Source organism: Helianthus annuus, chromosome 10 (assembly GCF_002127325.2).
Source record: "Helianthus annuus cultivar XRQ/B chromosome 10, HanXRQr2.0-SUNRISE, whole genome shotgun sequence".
NCBI classification, from domain to species: domain Eukaryota; kingdom Viridiplantae; phylum Streptophyta; class Magnoliopsida; order Asterales; family Asteraceae; genus Helianthus; species Helianthus annuus.
Window position 1 is genome coordinate 169,016,296 of NC_035442.2, and position 18,258 is coordinate 169,034,553.

The window sequence follows — 18,258 nt, forward strand, 5'->3', positions numbered from 1 at the left end:
TTACTTGTCTTACCTAATTAGGTAATTTAGATCTTTGCATGACTTGACGACGGTTCGGCAGCAAAGGTGACCCCACGTTGTTGATTTGCCAAGAAGCGGCAGGTGGTGGATGAGTCGTGGTGATGGCCCATTTATACCCATTTTATGTTAGAAAGTTCTATAAAAGTACCCCATTTTGACAAATTGTAATCAACCCATTTCTTGATTGATGGTTATGATTGGCAGGCGTAATTTTAGACCAAAAAAAGTGTTTTATGTCGACAACCTGACCCGAAAGAAAGAAAAAAAATGTTTCGACTAGTTACCACGTATCAATAAAGCTACTTACAAATTGGTCATTAGAAACGATGACAAGAAATCGTACAACAAAACCATTAGTACATTCTACTTTTGCAAAGTTCATATAAATAGACTAGTAAAATATGGATTGATATTAAAAGAGTAAAAACATACATTAAAAAGTGAGTATGCTATGTTACATTTAATTTAACTCACTCTTTGCTTCTTCCAGGATCATTTGATTCGAGACACCCGATGAGAAACCTAGCTTTAGCATGATTTCATCTAGACGTTTCACGTTTGTAAGGTATAGATAACCAACCTACATAACGGGTCAATAACAGTAATAATCAAAGAAAAAATTAAGACCTTAAACTTCTAGGGTAAAGTTCTTGTACAAATAATCTTAACATACTAAACATACAAATTGAAGGAAAACTCAAAAAGACAAGGTGGCATTTTTGTAATTATCAATAACTATCAAAGTTACTCTACAAATATACCTAAAAAAAACCTAACCCCCCTCCCCCCACCCAAGATAAAATGCTAAAAACTAAACCCCCAAAAAACCTAGAAAAATCTAAAAAAAAAAACACACAAATTATTTTATTTTATTTTTTTAAACATTTTTTATTAAAAAATCGCTACTTTTAGTAGCAGCAAAAAAAAAAATTTTTTTTTTGCTAACGAAATGTAGCGATTTCTTAATAAAAAAATGTTAAAAATTTTTTTTTTTGTGTTTTTTAGGTATTTTTGGTTGAGTTCACATTTGTATAGTAAGTATGATAGTTGGTGGTAATTACAAAAATGACACCTTGTCTTTTTGAGTTTTCCTTCACTTTGTATGTTTAGTATGTTAAGATTATTTGTATTTGATCTTTTGCCTAAACTTTCTATTACCAAGTCCACTTAGGAGTCACTTGTTTAAACAAAATTTGTCAACAAATAACAATGGACATATAAAAACTAACCAGTGTTTCCAAAGATGATGCTCTGTTGTAAACGGCTACACCAGCACGTTTTTTGGTTCGCGTTTTAGAGGAAGAAAGATTCTTTCCCCACCGAAGAACGTCCCTGTATGAGACCAAAAAAAAAAAAAATGTACTTTTTTATTTACAGTGAATAATATTACTTCATAAAATGAATGCCCAAGATATTAACCTGACAAAGGTGACAAGATGGTGCATAATTAACCGAAGCATGGTAAAACTGACCTTTCTTCATCTGATAAAACTTTATCATTCATTAGTTTTTGGAGCATTGCATCCTGATATGCACCAAACGAAAATATCAATCAATATATTGCCTAAAATGAAAGTAGTAGTGTAAGAATATAATCCACATTTCATACTTGGGCTTCACATCGTACGACAGCCATCACACGGTCGTTATATTCTTCAATATTTAGTGGTGGAAACAGAAAATGCCTGCGCGCGTATAGCTGCACACATGAAAATACCCTTGATTTATCTGTTGTGTTCTTAATTAATAAAAAAATTCTAACACTCAGCATCATCAACTATGCTAATTATATATTATGCATATAACTTTGCGACATGATTTAAGACAAACCTCGTATATGCAGTCTCCAAGGTATGCTAGTGCGGCAGCATTGTATGTTGAGCGAGGTTTTTCTACTTTTGGTGCGCTTGGCATCCATGTCTCATAGCCCAAATACGTCTCTTCCAAACAAGCTGTTGAAATTTACAACTTTGATCAGGACAAACACATGCAACTTGTAAAATTCGAATGATCCCGTGTCACCAGAAAAGCAATGATCATTACTCTGTTAGTTAGATTGCAGTGAAGACACAACCCTACTTGATTCATTATGCATGCACACCAGGTGTTCGATGAAATTCCTCATGCAAGTAACCATGCTTTTTTATTAAAAACACAACAATTGAACGTCCCGATTTCAATTAAAACCAACACATGGAACAGGTAAAATCATGATACCAAAAAGTTGACCGATAACAATGCTCATCAATCATTCAATCTTACTAAAGAATGAACTCTACCAAATACATGCATTATGCATACCATGTTTGGAAGAAACTCCACACAGGATGCACGCGATAACACGTTCTTCCTATGAGGCGTTAACAAGACGTAAAAAACAATCATTTATCTGTCATTTCATAATATACAACTCTTTTGAGTAAACGCACACCAGGTGTTCGATGAAATTCCTCACTGTGGAGGGTATAACAATACCTTTATAGAGAATGCCCCGTTGTAATTCTCAATTTCAATTATAACACTCTCTAAAGTCACCGGATATAAATGCTCATTAAACTAAACTATAAAACAACAATATACAACTCTACTGATTACGTGCACACCAGGTGTTCGACGAAATTCCGCACTGACAAAAATGCAAAAAAAACAGATACCTTCATTTGGGCTTGGAGATCTGCGACTGAGAAGGGCAGATACGGATAACAAATTGCGATCTGTTGAGTTAGAATTAAGGGTTTGTCCGGTGTTTGAACTGGTGGGAGCAACAGTGATAGGGTTTTTGGGGTAAGTACGGTGGGGGCTGTAGGGGAGTCTCTGCTGTGTGTCCCATGAAACAACATTCTGTCGAAATCATGTCGTGGCGCTACGCCACGGCCGAGCATAAAACCCATCGCGCGACGCGACGGGTGGTGGCGTCACGCGACCACCTTTGGTGGTACTCGTCGCGCGGCGCGGCCGTCCAGGGTGGATAGATTTTGTTGTTTTTGCATATTTTTTGGCATGGAACTTAATCGGACTTATATTTAAGGTGTCAAAACTAATCTTTTGTGTGGTTTTGACCATAGGTGATGATGGACCTAATCCGGATGGCGATCAAGCAAATTTCAAGAACCGAACACGATATTTTGAAGCTTCCCCAATCACTTAAATATGTTCAAATCAATGTCTATGAAATTAGCACTTAAACACTTGTTCTTTTGTCGTGGGATTCTTAAACTAGTAGTACTTGTCCTAGATGTTATCTTGGTTAAATTTTCTTAATGTTGATATAAAATTCAAGGTTTTGGTATATTAAGACTTTGTTTATAATAAAATATTATCAAAACGAGTAGAGTGTTACACGAACTAGTAGGTTCTCTAGGTTTGGAGTTTCATGATTCGGACGAGGAGTAGGTTTTTTTTTTTAAATTGTATGTTTCATGATTTCTAGTATGTTAAATTGAAGTAGTATGTTTTAAATTTAATGAAATTTATAATTTTAGTGTTTTATTGTTAATTTCTAATTTAAAATAAAAAATTAAAAAAATTAGTGAAATTTATAATTTAATGTGTTTAATTTTTAATTTTAAAATAAAAATTAAAAAAAATTGGAAGTGATGGAATTGTATCACTAGTGACCACCCCCACTACATTTCTATCACTAGTGATAGAATATTGGGTGATGATATGGCATGAGTTGTTTGGTGCTTGGTAGTGGTAGAATTGTATCACTAGTGACCACCCCCTCCCCCCTAACGGGGTTGGGGTGATGATCACTCATCACTCACAACATCCAATCAAGTTTCGCCATGTCATCAACCATTATTCCATCACTCACAACCTTTTTTAGTGGAAATGGTCATCACTCACAACACCCAACAATACCCATCACTCACAACACTCATCAACACCCAACAATACGATCACTCACAATACCTTAACGAATGAAAAATACCACGCGTGATGAAGTTAACGAGTGATCATTTAGGGGTGGCGGTGGTGTTTTGGATATTATAACGAGTGATAATATTATATCACGGGGAAAACCATTCCCACCCCGCCTGCCCTAAAAGTTTTCTTTTAACATGAAAATGTTACTTTTTTAATTATCTTCTCTTGTCCAGGTTTGAATCTGATCTAAGAGATAAAGTTTTTTTTTTAACGGTAAATGTTACTTCTTTAATTATCTCCCTTTGTCCAGATTTGAATCTGATTTAAAAGACACGCGTCTTTATCAAGTGGACATCGCAATTGGATTGAATAGTGAAAAACTGAAAATTAGCTGCTGGAGTAATGGGGTCGGACTTCAAGGTTATTCTAAATGGGCTAAGAGCCTGAGGGGAACTAAACTAGAAGAGGGCTGGTCTTGGGCCTGTTGAAACACCGAAAATATAAAACATGAAGCCGGCAGGTTAAAAGTAGAGGTGCACAAATCGGGTTTTTGTTAATGCCCGGTTTCGGGTATGGAACCGGTTCCGGATATGATCGAGCATTTGAAAAATGGATATTAAGAGAAATCGGGTAGGGTTCGAGTACGGGTATTGAAGAGAAAAGTCATACCCTTGTACCCGGGTAGAGGGTATAATAAGGTTCGGGTATTAGAACCGGGTATGGATGCGGGTATTAATACCCGATTTTAAAAAAATATGTTTTTTTTATTTTACATAAAAATAAATGCGTTTAGAAATTAAATTTGGTTTGTAATTTATAAAAGTAATTAAAAACAAATTACAATAACATAAATTCACTCAAATACAAATTATTTGTTTTATAATATGCACTAGGTTAGAATCCCGTGTATACACGGGTTTAATAAATATAATTTTATATAGTAAATAAAAAACAATATATTTTTAAAAACCCTTTTTATTACACGTGTTGAGTAAATATAATTTTATATATTAAATAATAAAAAAAATTATATTTTTAAGAATCTCGTGTATTGTGCGGGTTGAATAAATGTAATTTTATATACCAAATAATAAAAAAAATTATATTTTTAAAAAAAACTTGTGTATTCACGGGTGGAAGAAATGTAATTTTATATACTAAATAATAAAAAAATATATTTTAAAAAAACTTTGTATATTGTACGGGTTGAATAAATCTAATTTTCTATAGCAAATAATAAAAAAAGTTATATCTTTAAAAAGTCTGTGTAATACACGGGTTAATTTATTGTTAAAAAAATCTTTCTAAATCAAAATGGATTTTTTATTATTTTTATTTAAATATAATTTTCTTATTATTTGGTATATAAAATTATATTTATTCAAGCCGTTTAATACACGAGGGTTTTTAAAGATATAACTTTTTTTATTATTTGGTAAACAATATTACATTTATTTAACCCATGTAATACACATGGTTTTAAAGATATAATTTTTTTATTATTTGGTATATAAGATTACATTTACGTACAATATGGTTCCTATATAAATAACTTTTTATTATTTGATATATAAAATTGCATCTATTCTACCCGTGCAATAAAGTGGGTTTTTAAAGATATACTGTTTTATTATTTAGTATATAAAATTTATTTATTCAACTCGTGTAATACACGTGGTTATAACCTAGTTATTATTTATTTATTTATATTAAATATAAATTTGAAAATCTATCAACATCTAATATGTTTTTTTCTTTGGGGTCGGTTTCGATTCTTTCACAATACTGTAGAATACCGAATATATGTGGCAAAATATCCGATATTATTTTTGTATATAAGATTTATATTAATGCAATTAATATTTAATAAATATGTGGCAAAATAGGTTATCCGATATTATTTTTGTATATAAGATTTATATTAATGCAATTAATATTTAATAAATATGTGGCAAAAGAGGTTATCCGATATTATTTTTGTATATAAGATTTATATTAATGCAATTAATATTTAATAATTTAAATTAAATAATTATTATCTTTAATTAAGGATGCTCTATAATAATGACAAGTGTCCCTTCATTGGTTTCTTTTATTATATAGTATAGATTTTTAAAAAACTTAAATATAAAAGTTGCAAAGTAAACACAAAAGTATACCTTAAAAAATAGGGTATTCTATCAGGTATTAAAAAAACCAGTATCGGGTATAGCGTATAATCGGGTTCAGGTATAGGATATGACTGGTTCCGGGTATTTTCGGGTATAAATCGGGTATAGTTTCAGTTACTGGTATTTAGCTCAAAATGTATACCCTATCCATACCCTACGGGTAGAGTCGGGTTCGGTTACGGATATACAATACCCGGGGTACAAAAATAACCGGTTTTGAGTTTTTTTATCGAGTCCGGTTCCGAATACGGGTTTTTGTGCACCTCTAGTTAAAAGGGGACGTTCGCACACGCAACTAAAAGAAAAGAGAAAAACTTGAGGGCTTATAGAAGGTAGAAGGTAATAGGAAAAAAATTACTCATTGCTTTATATATACTCACACACATAGGATGAGGATGATTACACAACATTAACCACTGCGAGAACAAAAGGAACAACTTTAAAACACTAAAATTTGACATTTAAGGTTCATATTTTTAATATTTTATGTTTCTTACATTCATATGTGTATTATTTATAGTTTATACATAAAAAGAACATATGTTTTTACCTACACATAGCCTATATATATGTAGGTAATTTAACCTACACATAGCCTACATATTTAGTTAACTTTTGTTTTTTACATTGTATACTTTCGTTTCATGGTTTTTGAAACATTTTATTGTTGCAATTTTAATTTCAATTGGTTTGAATTTTGGATATTGTTACTCTTAGGTATATGTTTTAAACGGTTTGATTGTTTTAATTGTTTTTATTTTGTTGTTAGTGTTAGGATTTAATTGACAACCGGTTCCAGCAAAAACTGTTTAAGCGAGAACCGTTTACTCGGTTCTGAACCGAACCGGAACCGTTACAATGCGGTTCGGTTCCGGTTCTTATAATTAGCATTAAACGGTTTCGGTTCGGTCCGGTTCTGAACCGTTGCACAGACCTAGACACGATGATACACCAATGGTCCATCAGTGATCCAAATTTTTCGTTCAAAAAAAATAAACAAAAAACAAACAAACAATATATATGTCTACGTGAGTAACAAATATAACAAGTTCTACTTGGTTGAATGACAATTATGCTTAAGGCTAGATGGTGTGGGGCTCGTCCCACCCCCGTCGAGGCCCGTCGCCGGTGGCAACACCATCCCCCCCCCCCCCCCCCCGGCTTCGTCCTCCCGACGTTGGAGACGGCCACTACAAGACAAAATTGATGCATTCTCCCCTCACACACACATATACATACAACTCATATATATATATTAGGCCCATCCTCACACCCATCCTACGTGGCGCTTACATGCCGGGTCATCCTCCAAGGATGATCCTCAACCATACCGCATAGCCTAATAATTTAAACTGATGTTAATCATACACATTTGATTTATATTCGTTATTGTGTGATTAATTCCTGCATTGATCTGATAAATGTTTTGTAGTACGACAGCTGATCATGTCCAATACACCTTGGTTAGTTTAGTTAAGGATCAAATGGTTGGTGTGTATGTACATGGATCGTGCTCTAGGTCAGTGATATGATCAATATAAGTCTGGTCTAAATAACTGATTAAACATTGTCCCTTATCAATTAGCTCTTGCAACTAAGTAACCAAACCTAAAACTAGAAGTGATTGATTTCTTCATAACCTTAAAGCTCTCTTGTGTCATAGTGTGTTTCTTGCTTCTCAATTGTAGTGTTTCTTGCTTGTCAATTGTAGTGTTTCTTGCTTCTCAATTCAATTGTAGTTTGGTTTAACTTACTTTAGTTCAACAACCTTCAATTAAATTTTTTGTATTTGCGTTTATAATTAAATAATATGTGTAATGTTAACCACATGCTCTTCGTGAATATGATATTTTACTTGTCTTACCTAATTAGGTAATTTAGATCTTTGCATGACTTTACGACGGTTCAGCAGCAAAGGTGGCCCCACGCTGTTGATTTGCCAAGAAGCAGCAGGTGGTGGATGAGTCGTGGTGATGGCCCATTTAGACCCATTTTAAGTTGGAAAGTTCTATAGAAGTACCCCATTTTGACAAATTGTAATCAACCCATTTCTTGATTGATGGTTATGATTGGCAGGCGTAATTTTAGACAAAAAAAAAGTGTTTTATGTCGACAACCTGACCCGAATGAAAGAAAAAAAAAATGTTTCGACTAGTTACCACGTATTAAAAAGCTACTTACAAATTGGTCATCAGAAACGACGACAAGAAATCGTACAACAAAACCATTAGTACATTCTACTTTTGCAAAGTTCATATAAATAGACTAGTAAAATATGGATTGATATTAAAAGAGTAAAAACATACATTAAAAAGTGAGTATGCTATGTTACATTTAATTTAACTCACTCTTTGCTTCTTCCAGGATCATTTGATTCGAGACACCCGATGAGAAACCTAGCTTTAGCATGATTTCATCTAGACGTTTCACGTTTGTAAGGTATAGATAACCAACCTACATAATGGGTCAATATTCAATAACAGTAATAATCAAAGAAAAAATTAAGACCTTAAACTTCTATTGCCAAGTCCACTTAGGTGTCACTTGTTTAAACAAAATTTGTCAACAAATAACAACGGACATATAAAAACTGACCAGTGTTTCCAAAGATGATGCTCTGTTGTAAACGGCTACACCAGCACGTTTTTTGGTTCGCGTTTTAGAAGAAGAAAGATTCTTTCCCCACCGAAGAACGTCCCTGTATGAGACCAAAAAAAATGTACTTTTTATTGGGATTTTGGCCTGTAATAATCTCACCTATACCTTATTGGCCATTAATAATCCCACCTCAGAATATTCCCCCCACCAGTCCCACCTTTCACCTATTTTTCCTACAATAGTCCCCCGTTAAAAAAAACTTAACGGAGTTAAGCTTTTTTCCAAATTACAAACAGATATTTTAGGGCTTTTGATTAGAACGACGATACGAGTCCATTGATATAAAACTTGCCTTGAAACAGTGCTCCAAACGATGAAAACGGCGCTTCAATTCGGGTGTTCAAATTTCCAATTAACTAAAATCAAGTCACTTTGAGCACAATTTCGAAGTAAGTTTTACATCAATGGACTCGTATCATCGTTCTGATCAAAAGCCCTAAAAAATTTGTTTGTAATTTGGAAAAAAAGCTTAACTCAGTTAAGTTTTTTTAACGGGGGACCATTGTAGGAAAAATAGTTGAAAGGTGAGACTGGTGGGGGGAAATATTCTGAGGTGGGATTATTAATGGCCAACAAGGTCTAGGTGGGATTATTACAGGCCAATTCCCCTTTTTTATTTACAGTGAATAATTACTTCATAAAATGAATGCCCAAAATGTTAACCTGACAAAGGTGACAACATGGTGCATAATTAACCGAGGCATGGTAAAACTGACCTTTCTTCATCTGATAAAACTTTATCATTCATTAGTTTTTGGAGCATTGCATCCTGATATGCACCAAACGAAAATATCAATCAATATATTGGCTAAAATGAAAGTAGTAGTGTAATATAGAATATATTCCACGTTTCATACTTGGGCTTCACATCTTACGACAGCCATCACACGGTCGTTATATTCTTCAATATTTAGTGGTGGAAACAGAAAATGCCTGCGCGCGTATAGCTGCACACATGAAAATACCCTTGATTTATCCGTTGTGTTCTTAATTAATAAAAAAATTCTAACACTCAGCATCATCAACTATGCTAATTATATATTATGCATATAACTTTGCGACATGATTTAAGACAAACCTCGTATATGCAATCTCCAAGGTATGCTAGTGCGGCAGCATTGTATGTTGAGCGAGGTTTTTCTACTTTTGGTGCGCTTGGCATCCATGTCTCATAGCCCAAATACGTCTCTTCCAAACAAGCTGTTGAAATTTACAATTTTGATCAGGACAAACACATGCAACTGGTAAAATCCGAATGATCCCGTGTCACCAGAAAAGCAATGATCATTACTCTGTTAGTTAGATTGCAGTGAAGACACAACCCTACTTGATCATTATGCATGCACACCAGGTGTTCGATGAAATTCCTCAGGCAAGTAACAATGCTTTTTATTAAAAACACAACAATTGAACGTCCCGATTTCAATTAAAATCAACACATGGAAAAGGTAAAATCATGATACCAAAAAGTTGACCGATAACAATGCTCATCAATCATTCAATCTTACTAAAGAATGAACTCTACCCAATACATGCATTATACATACCATGTTTGGAAGAAACTCCACACTGGATGCACGCGATAACGCGTTTCTTCCTATGAGGCGTGTAACAACGCGTAAAAAACAATCATTTATCAGTCATTTCATAACATACAACTCTTTTGAGTACACGGCTACACGCACACCAGATGTTCGAAGAAATTCCTCACTGTGAAGGGTATAACAATACCTTTATAGAGAATGCCCCGTTGTAATTCTCAAATCTCAATTTCGATTATAACACTCTCTAAAAGTCACCAGATAAAAATGCTCATTAAACTAAACTATAAAACAACAATATACAACTCTACTGATTACGTGCACACCAGGTGTTCGACGAAAATCCGCACCGACAAAAATGCAAAAAAAAAAGTGATACCTTCATTTGGGCTTGGAGATCTGCGACTGAGAAGGGCAGATACGGATAACAAATTGCGATCTGTTGAGTTAGATTTAAGGGTTTGTCCGGTGTTTGAACTGGTGGGAGCAACAGTGATAGGGTTTTTGGGGTAAGTACGGTGGGGGCTGTAGGGGAGTCTCTGCTGTGTGTCCCATGAAGCTCTGACCTTCACTGAAATTGCATGGAGAGCAGTAACCGCAGTAGCCATGGGTTTAGCTTCGATTGTGTTGGGGGTGAAGGTTTTAAGATAATCGTGGGTTTTGCTTGTTAGCGATAACGGCAACGGTATTTGAATTTCCACCTTTTTTTAATTGGTTTTTTTTCTTCCTTTAAGGTAGTAATTATTATTTACAAAGTCAACCTTTAAACCAAAGGACGGCAACAAGACGTAATGGCAACTTACGTTAAATTGAAATTACACCATCTATCATAGGAAACATTCGATTTATTTATATATCATAAAAAACCAAGAGACTTAATATCTTGTATAATCTTATCAATTTTAACATATATATTAAAAAACTTTTTATCGTTTCTTCTCTTCCAGATACACCAATAAGCTACCAAAATAATGCCTTAAAATGCACTTTTGGCCTTCCTCCCAAGCCCATTACTTCATATAATTCCACCAAATCTTTTATAGGTATTACATAAATCAGATTGACCTTGCATCAAGAGGAAACATGACACCATACCGTCGAGGCAACAAAGCATGAGCAGATAAGGTGCTCAACACCACCGAGGCAACCTGAAATTGGTTTTCTTTTGATTATTGGAAATTAAATGTATAAAATGAAGCTAAAATCCCTCATTGTTAATGTTTTTAAGTTTATGTTAATTAATCTTCATTTGTCAACATTATACACTTATATTTTTCAACTTCAAAGATACGAGAATGTATTTATTTTGTTGCTCGTTTTTATTTCAGTCGTCGGTTGAGCATCTCAGTCTTTATAAGGTTACGCTTTCGTTTATTAGCAAATCTAGTCCATTATCAATAGATCTTCGTTGTAGGTCGTCTCTATCTCAATTGCCAACTGTGCAATTTCAGTATTGTCTAAGTTTGGCCCTTGATTGAAAAAAGGGAAATCTCACATATGGTTTTACAAAAGGGGCTAATAAGGAAAGAATTATGATGGTGACTGTAACAACCCGCACTTCGTGCGTTGATACTATTCGATACACTCGTTACGCCTAGCACCGGAGATTCGGATCATAATGTAACTATATCAGATATATCGCTAAATCGAAGTATAATCGAATAATTACGCGTATTCTATCGCTATTACAAACCTATTTTCAATAAATTATAACACTCAGATGATGTTGAGTGAGGACTTAATCTACCCTCCTCGATAACCGTGAGGTGTCAAAACGTAAACAAGCAACGCTAACAAAGGCTATCGGGTGAGTACCATGTCTCCAGCCATCGTGACGATGACGGCAACACGAGCAAGTAGTGCCCCGATAATCTTTGTGGCTCATCACATCGAAGAACGCACTCGAAGGCACGCGTAACTCGATCATCACACCGAATATTGGATATATAGATACGTATATACGGCCCTTTTGTGATTAATTATAATAAATAATTAAATAATTATATAAATATATGAAAATATGGCCCAAACAGTCGAAATCGCACAAAAAACGAGGAACGAAAGGCTTCCGTACGGACGGGCCAGCCAAACGGTTGGGCCAGTCGATCGAACGAACCAGCCGAACGGCTGGGCCGCCCAATCGAACGGGGCTGGGCCGGCCGATCGGCTGGGCCGGCCGACCGGATAGGCCAGCCGATCGGCTGGGTCGGCCGATCGAGCGGGCCAACCGATCCGGCCCACCTTTCCTCCTTTTTCCTTCTTCCTTGCCTATAAATACCCCTCTTCACCCTCCAAGCACTTGTTGTTGCTGCTGCCACTCGACCAAGACGTTCCAGCCCCTTAATCTTCCGATTTCTCGCGATTCTTGTAAGTTTTTAACCCAAATCTTGTACTTCCTTGATCTATATGCACTCTTTCATCTTCCTACCTTTCAAATATCGACTTTTAACCGTGAAATCAACGGATTTGGAGTGTTCTAGGGTGATGTCACCATGGAGTTCTTCAAGGGTGATGTCATCCCAGGAAGAACAACTCATATCCGAATGGTTTCCATGCGATTACACATAAAATCTCGTCTAAATCTATGTTTTCCAATCAAGAAGTTACAGATTTGAGATGTTCTAGAGTGATGTCATCATAAAGTTCTTATGAACTTCAAGTGTTGGCCTCATTCCACCAAGAACAACTCAGATCTAAGAACTTCCGCAGGAATAATCAAGGTTTTCACATCAGATCTATACATAAAAAGGTAGAAACAGAGCTTAGACCGACCTCCTGCTCATTCTTAGTGTCGTGTTGGTCAAGGATCTGATTCCTACCGAAGAGACGACCAATTTCGGGTTAAACACGGAGAAACCGCCAAGTAGGGGTGAGCAAATTAACCACCATAATCGATAACCGAACCATAACCGACATAACCGAACCACTAATAACCGATAACCAATATAACCAATGGTTATGGTTATGAAACTTTGTATAACCGCTCAATCGGTTATGGTTATGGTTATGAAGCTTTGGTTAACCGATATAACCGAAACCGAACCGAACTTGTGATGTTAACTTTATATAATGGATTTGTGTTTTACAAAACCATATAGACGGTTTTTTCCTAAGATAAAAGTATGTTAGTAACAAAATGATCTTGATGTAGATGTCATTTATTTTGATAAAGAACTAAGTTGTTATAGCCATAATTGTTTTTGTTTGAGAATTACCTTATTAAAAAGAACCCTAAATCGGTAGTTTAACCAAAAAGTTTAGTCTCCGTTATCTTAAAAAATAGGCTCAAGCCAAGTTCAAATCGTGCACAACCCTAATTATTTCAAACCTTGCTTGGTTACTTAACCGAAATTAACCAAAACCGAACTATAACTGTGACAACTCGAACTTTAGACTTGCTTTGATGTAACGTTACGTGCTTATGAGAACTGAATTATATGATTTTAAATGAATGTTTGTTTATGTGCATTATGTGTGTATGTATGTTATGTGTTGCACGAGCCCCAAACTACACAAACCGATCACACAAGCCCATTTCGGGCCACACCTTGTTCGCGGATCCAATAGGCAGCCGAGTGGGCTCGGCCCACTCCCCACTCGCAAACACTAAACCCTTTGGTAAGGGTGTAATTCTCATTGTTGTTACAAAAACACACAACACACAAGAACCCTAGTTTTCCCTTTCTCCCTCTCGTTTTACTTGGAACCCGACGGCACAAGACCATCCGATCATTCTCTTGTTCGGATCACCCTTCTTTACTCGTAATCGGTTAGTGTTTTGTTTATGCTTTTGTGTTAAGTGATCTTATGATTTCATGTTTAGATGAAACCGATTAAAGCTGCATGATAATGAACTAGGGCCGGTTAGATTATGTTGTTTATGCATGGTCTTCGGATTGATTGCATGATGATAGATATAATCAGGTTTTGTATGAATGATAATCGGATAGGTTGCATGCTAGCCCGATGATATGTTATGACTCGGTTTAGATTTGTGTGCTAATCCGATTAGTTGTTTGATGCTGTTATGAACATGCTAATGATGATGATTGTGAAGGTTTAATGAATATGATTGAATGCTGAATAAACATTGTTTGATCTGATTTCTGAAACTGCCTAAGTTGTTTGCTAGAATCACGGAAAGATTGTTGCAGGAATTATGGAAACCAGTTATACACACGGTTGCGACTCGGTATCACTCATTGCGAGTCGGTACCCCACTCGAGACCACACAACAACATCAGCCGCAATCATGGTTGCGAGTCCCGTTGCGACTCGTAACCAGACCATGACGAACCGAGACCACCTGTTGCGACTCGTAACCAGCTGTTGCGACTCGTAACCCGGTTGCGACTCGAGATCGCCGGTTGCGACTCGAGACCACCTTTGCACGTACAATGTTTGGGCCTACACTGTCACGGGCCCAATCTTATGACTGTTATGTGATTGGACTGCTTATCTGTTTGGGCCGAAATGTTATTTGATGGTTGGTATTTGGGCTGTTCGTAATCCGGGCTAAGACATTGGATCGCACATGAATGTTAATGCTATGCTCTTACCTGTTCACATGCATAAGTGGTTCTTGCCAAGATTATATGTGTACATACGTGTAGCTTATACGTGCACTAGTTGAGTACGAACCTAACTTGCATAAGTAACCATGATAGGACGTGGTTGATCCCTTACTTGTATACTTGAGCATTTTACTGTCTGCCGAGCAAACCCAGGTGAGTTCACACCCCTACTAAGGCATGGGATTCCCGGGTCGTGGGAATGGGATAAAGGTTACCATTGACTAAGAACGTACATATGCTTTCCTAGACTATCACCTACCATGATCCTCGGATGTCAGGACGGTTCCGTAGGTTAGGATAACACCTACGTGGTCATATGCCAATTACTGCCTCGGATGTCAGGCACGCACGTAAAACCTACGTGTACGCATTACTTACTTCTATCCTCGGTACAAAGGATACGTACGTGAAACCCACGTATACCCCCGCGTCTCCTATCCTCGGTTGTGAAGGATACGTGCGTAAAACCTACGTACACCCCATACGCGCTACTGTTCTCGGAAGAAGAACAGGGATGATACGAGTAGTTGATACGAATAGTCTAGTGGTCACATAACATGGGAAGCCCCCACCTATACAACTTACTATCGGCCCAGTTGTAACACCCCGTGTTTTCCCAAAAGTCAAAGTCAAAATCAAGAGTTGACTGTTATTGGAATTAAAGATCAATAAAGATTAATTCTATTTTAGTTTCATTTTGATTTTCATATTATGTGGAGTAAGTGTTGTATAATCAAACTAATCGGCCGATAATCGAACTGTGAATCAACGACCGACTGTGAATGATAGGAAGTAACAATGCAATAAAGCTAGTCAATCAATAATCAAGCTAATCAAATCAATCATCGAACTCAAGTGTGGATAATTTTAATGCTTTTATACGTGTGTGTGTGCCTTGTGTGTTACTTGTGCATGTTACTTTTATGTTAAAAGGTGTGGTGAATCAATCAAATCAATCGAGACTCGAAGGATAATCAAACACAATCGAAACCGACTTTGAAAATAGGTTGTAAGGATGCTTGTATGTTAGATATAGTAGTTGGGACTGAAAGTAATTTGAATAGAAACTCTATCCTACTCTACTCCTCAACTATCGAACTCGAAACATCAAAAATCGTCGCGAAACACTCAAAACCAGGCAAGCCGATCGAACAGGGCAACCTGATCGAACAGGCTAGCCGATCGAACAGGCTGTTCGATCGGGCAGCCGCTCGATCAGGGATGCTGTTCGATCAGCCAACCCTTTCCACTTTTGGAAGCCTATAAATAGGGCTGTCCTTGTCAAGCTTTCCACTTTTGGAAAAGCTCTGGCCGACCAGCCTTCTATTCTCGCCATTTCTCAGATTTCTCTCAAACCTGTAAGTATTTCACTCCAATCTTTGTACAATCTTGTTCAATAATCGATTCTCCATCTTTCTATCTTTCAAAATCTGAATTCCAACCGTGAAATCACCAAGATCTAGGTGTTCTTGGGTGATGTCATCATGGTGTTCTTCAAGAACACTAAGTTTGGCATCATTCCACCATGAATAACTTGGATCTAACCGATTTCCACATGAACAACCTAAAATCTACCAAAGATCTTAACATTTCACGGTGGAAAAGGATTGAAAGACGGGTTTCCATCTATCTTTCAACTCTTTTACACTCAAACCGGCGAAAACGAAGCTTGAACCGACCTATAAATCATTCTAAACAAACACATGGTTCAAGATTCGGACTTCACCACGAGATTACCGATTACGAGTTAAACGTTAAACTTAGGTCCTTGAACGCTCCCTGACCGAGCTTGGGTGATTCCAGCCGAGTCAGTGAGTAAAGTAAAGGCTGAGGTTTTTGTGGTTCAACTTGTGGTCAAACTATCTTTAAAACATCAATAAAATAACGGGAAATAACCAAGTGCTAGGTGATGGACTAACCAGGTCAGGGGCTGGCCGAACGGTTAGGCTATTCGAACGAACAGCCCAACCGAACGACTACGCCAGCCGATCGACTAGGCTAATCGATCGACTAGCATCTGGGCTCACAAACTCATGAGGTGTAATATTGACAGAGTTCTGTTCGATCGATCGAGCCACTCGATTGTAAACATTACTCATCGAATCATGAGATACTACACCTCAACGCTAAACCTCTTCGAAACATTGGGATGTCACCCGATCGAGCATGCCACCCGATCGAGTGACAATTTGCCAAGTGTGCAATGCTAACCGATCGGTTGGACCAACCGATCGAACGGACTGTTCGATCGGCCAACTTGAAAGGTAATGCTGCAAAAACTTCAAAAGTACAAACCATCATACACAAACACATCCTTCACATCAAAGGAAGAAACAATCCACTTGAAAGAACCAGCCGATCGAGCCAGCCGGTCGATCGAACGGGACGTTCGAACGGACTTTAACCCAATCGAACAGCCCACTCGATCGAACAGCCGTCCGATCGATTGGTCTATCCGATCCAGTTTCCACTGTTCACTTTTTCCGCATTACTCATTGTATTGTTATCGAACTGTTCAGGCTAACCTATTCTCAGTGCTCCCTTCAACCCACAACCAACCACTGTGAGTATACTCGATCCCTTTTTGCTTTCAGCACTTTTGGGTGTTACATACGTAATCTATCAAATTCACAAACAACACAAACTATCTGAACGCTAACCTACTTGCATGTATTACTTGACTAAATGATTGCTGTTTATTATGTTTACACGTGGAGTGCTATCTGCCTGCTTTAGCAACGTAGTACTATAGTTTGGACTCAGCACCCGTTCACACGGGGGTTGCTAAGGACAATTACTTGCATGGATTACAGTGGTAATCATGTATTGCGAACTGTCTCGGACAGTCAACTCGAAGTCGTTGGTATCGATGGTCCCATGTTGATAATTTACATGCATCGTTTGCCCTTGTGTACGTGTTTGGTTATGCGTAAACTTTTCGAACTTTATATGCTATATCAAACTTGTGTACTCACCTTTACATTATATGTATTGACTTTTATTTTAACGTATGTGACAGGTGTTTAAGCTACTAGCGTGCTAGGGAAGCGAGGCAATAATAAGCTTCTAGGAGCCTGTGACCTTAGGACAGTGTCCACTTACCTGCTCCAGGGCCATAGTTTTCTGTAGATCTTGTACTGGCACCTGTAGTCAGTAAGATCTACCGTTAGTCGTCTAGAAGTCTTAAAACAATATTTAAATTCGGTTTGTAATAATTAAGAATCTGAGTTGTCGGAACAGTTCCCATATTGTTTAGTTGATTTCTATGATAACTTGTTATTATTTGGGACACGGTATGGGACGTGTTATATAACTGAATTGTATGATAGTTGTTGTGGAAACTTCTGAACAATCTGTTTCGCTCAGTGCCGCGCCCCGATGATTCCGCCATCGGTTGGGGTGTGACAGATTGGTATCAGAGCC

At 36.9% G+C, this 18,258-nt stretch overlaps 2 protein-coding genes across 2 annotated transcripts; both read right to left on the minus strand.

The window, feature by feature from the left end:
• Window positions 1-404: 404 nt before the first annotated feature.
• On the minus strand, window positions 405-2,922 carry LOC110883157 (mini-ribonuclease 3-like). Its single transcript, XM_022130985.2, has 6 exons — window positions 2,676-2,922; window positions 1,852-1,973; window positions 1,631-1,720; window positions 1,494-1,546; window positions 1,251-1,353; window positions 405-601 (listed from the first exon to the last, which is right to left on the minus strand). Exons 2-6 carry the CDS (start codon window positions 1,933-1,935, stop codon window positions 482-484), a joined length of 450 nt encoding a protein of 149 aa, XP_021986677.2. The 5' UTR covers window positions 1,936-1,973; window positions 2,676-2,922; the 3' UTR covers window positions 405-481.
• A 5,397-nt stretch (window positions 2,923-8,319) lies between these two features.
• Window positions 8,320-10,969, minus strand: LOC110886341 (mini-ribonuclease 3-like). The gene is made up of 6 exons (XM_022134119.2): window positions 10,641-10,969; window positions 9,799-9,920; window positions 9,578-9,667; window positions 9,437-9,489; window positions 8,658-8,760; window positions 8,320-8,516 (listed from the first exon to the last, which is right to left on the minus strand). Exons 1-6 carry the CDS (start codon window positions 10,867-10,869, stop codon window positions 8,397-8,399), a joined length of 717 nt encoding a protein of 238 aa, XP_021989811.1. The 5' UTR covers window positions 10,870-10,969; the 3' UTR covers window positions 8,320-8,396.
• Window positions 10,970-18,258: the final 7,289 nt, after the last annotated feature.

Excerpts from the sequence above, each read along its gene's own strand:
- LOC110886341 (XM_022134119.2), bottom strand. The coding sequence starts at position 10,869 with ATGGCTACTGCGGTTACTGCTCTCCATGCAATTTCAGTGAAGGTCAGA. Across the intron at positions 9,921-10,640 it reads ATCTCCAAGCCCAAATGAAG|CTTGTTTGGAAGAGACGTAT; the intron begins GTATCACTTTTT and ends AAATTTCAACAG. Across the intron at positions 9,668-9,798 it reads TTGGAGATTGCATATACGAG|CTATACGCGCGCAGGCATTT; the intron begins GTTTGTCTTAAA and ends TCATGTGTGCAG.
- LOC110883157 (XM_022130985.2), bottom strand. The coding sequence starts at position 1,935 with ATGCCAAGCGCACCAAAAGTAGAAAAACCTCGCTCAACATACAATGCT. Across the intron at positions 1,721-1,851 it reads TTGGAGACTGCATATACGAG|CTATACGCGCGCAGGCATTT; the intron begins GTTTGTCTTAAA and ends TCATGTGTGCAG. Across the intron at positions 1,354-1,493 it reads GTTTTATCAGATGAAGAAAG|GGACGTTCTTCGGTGGGGAA; the intron begins GTCAGTTTTACC and ends GGTCTCATACAG.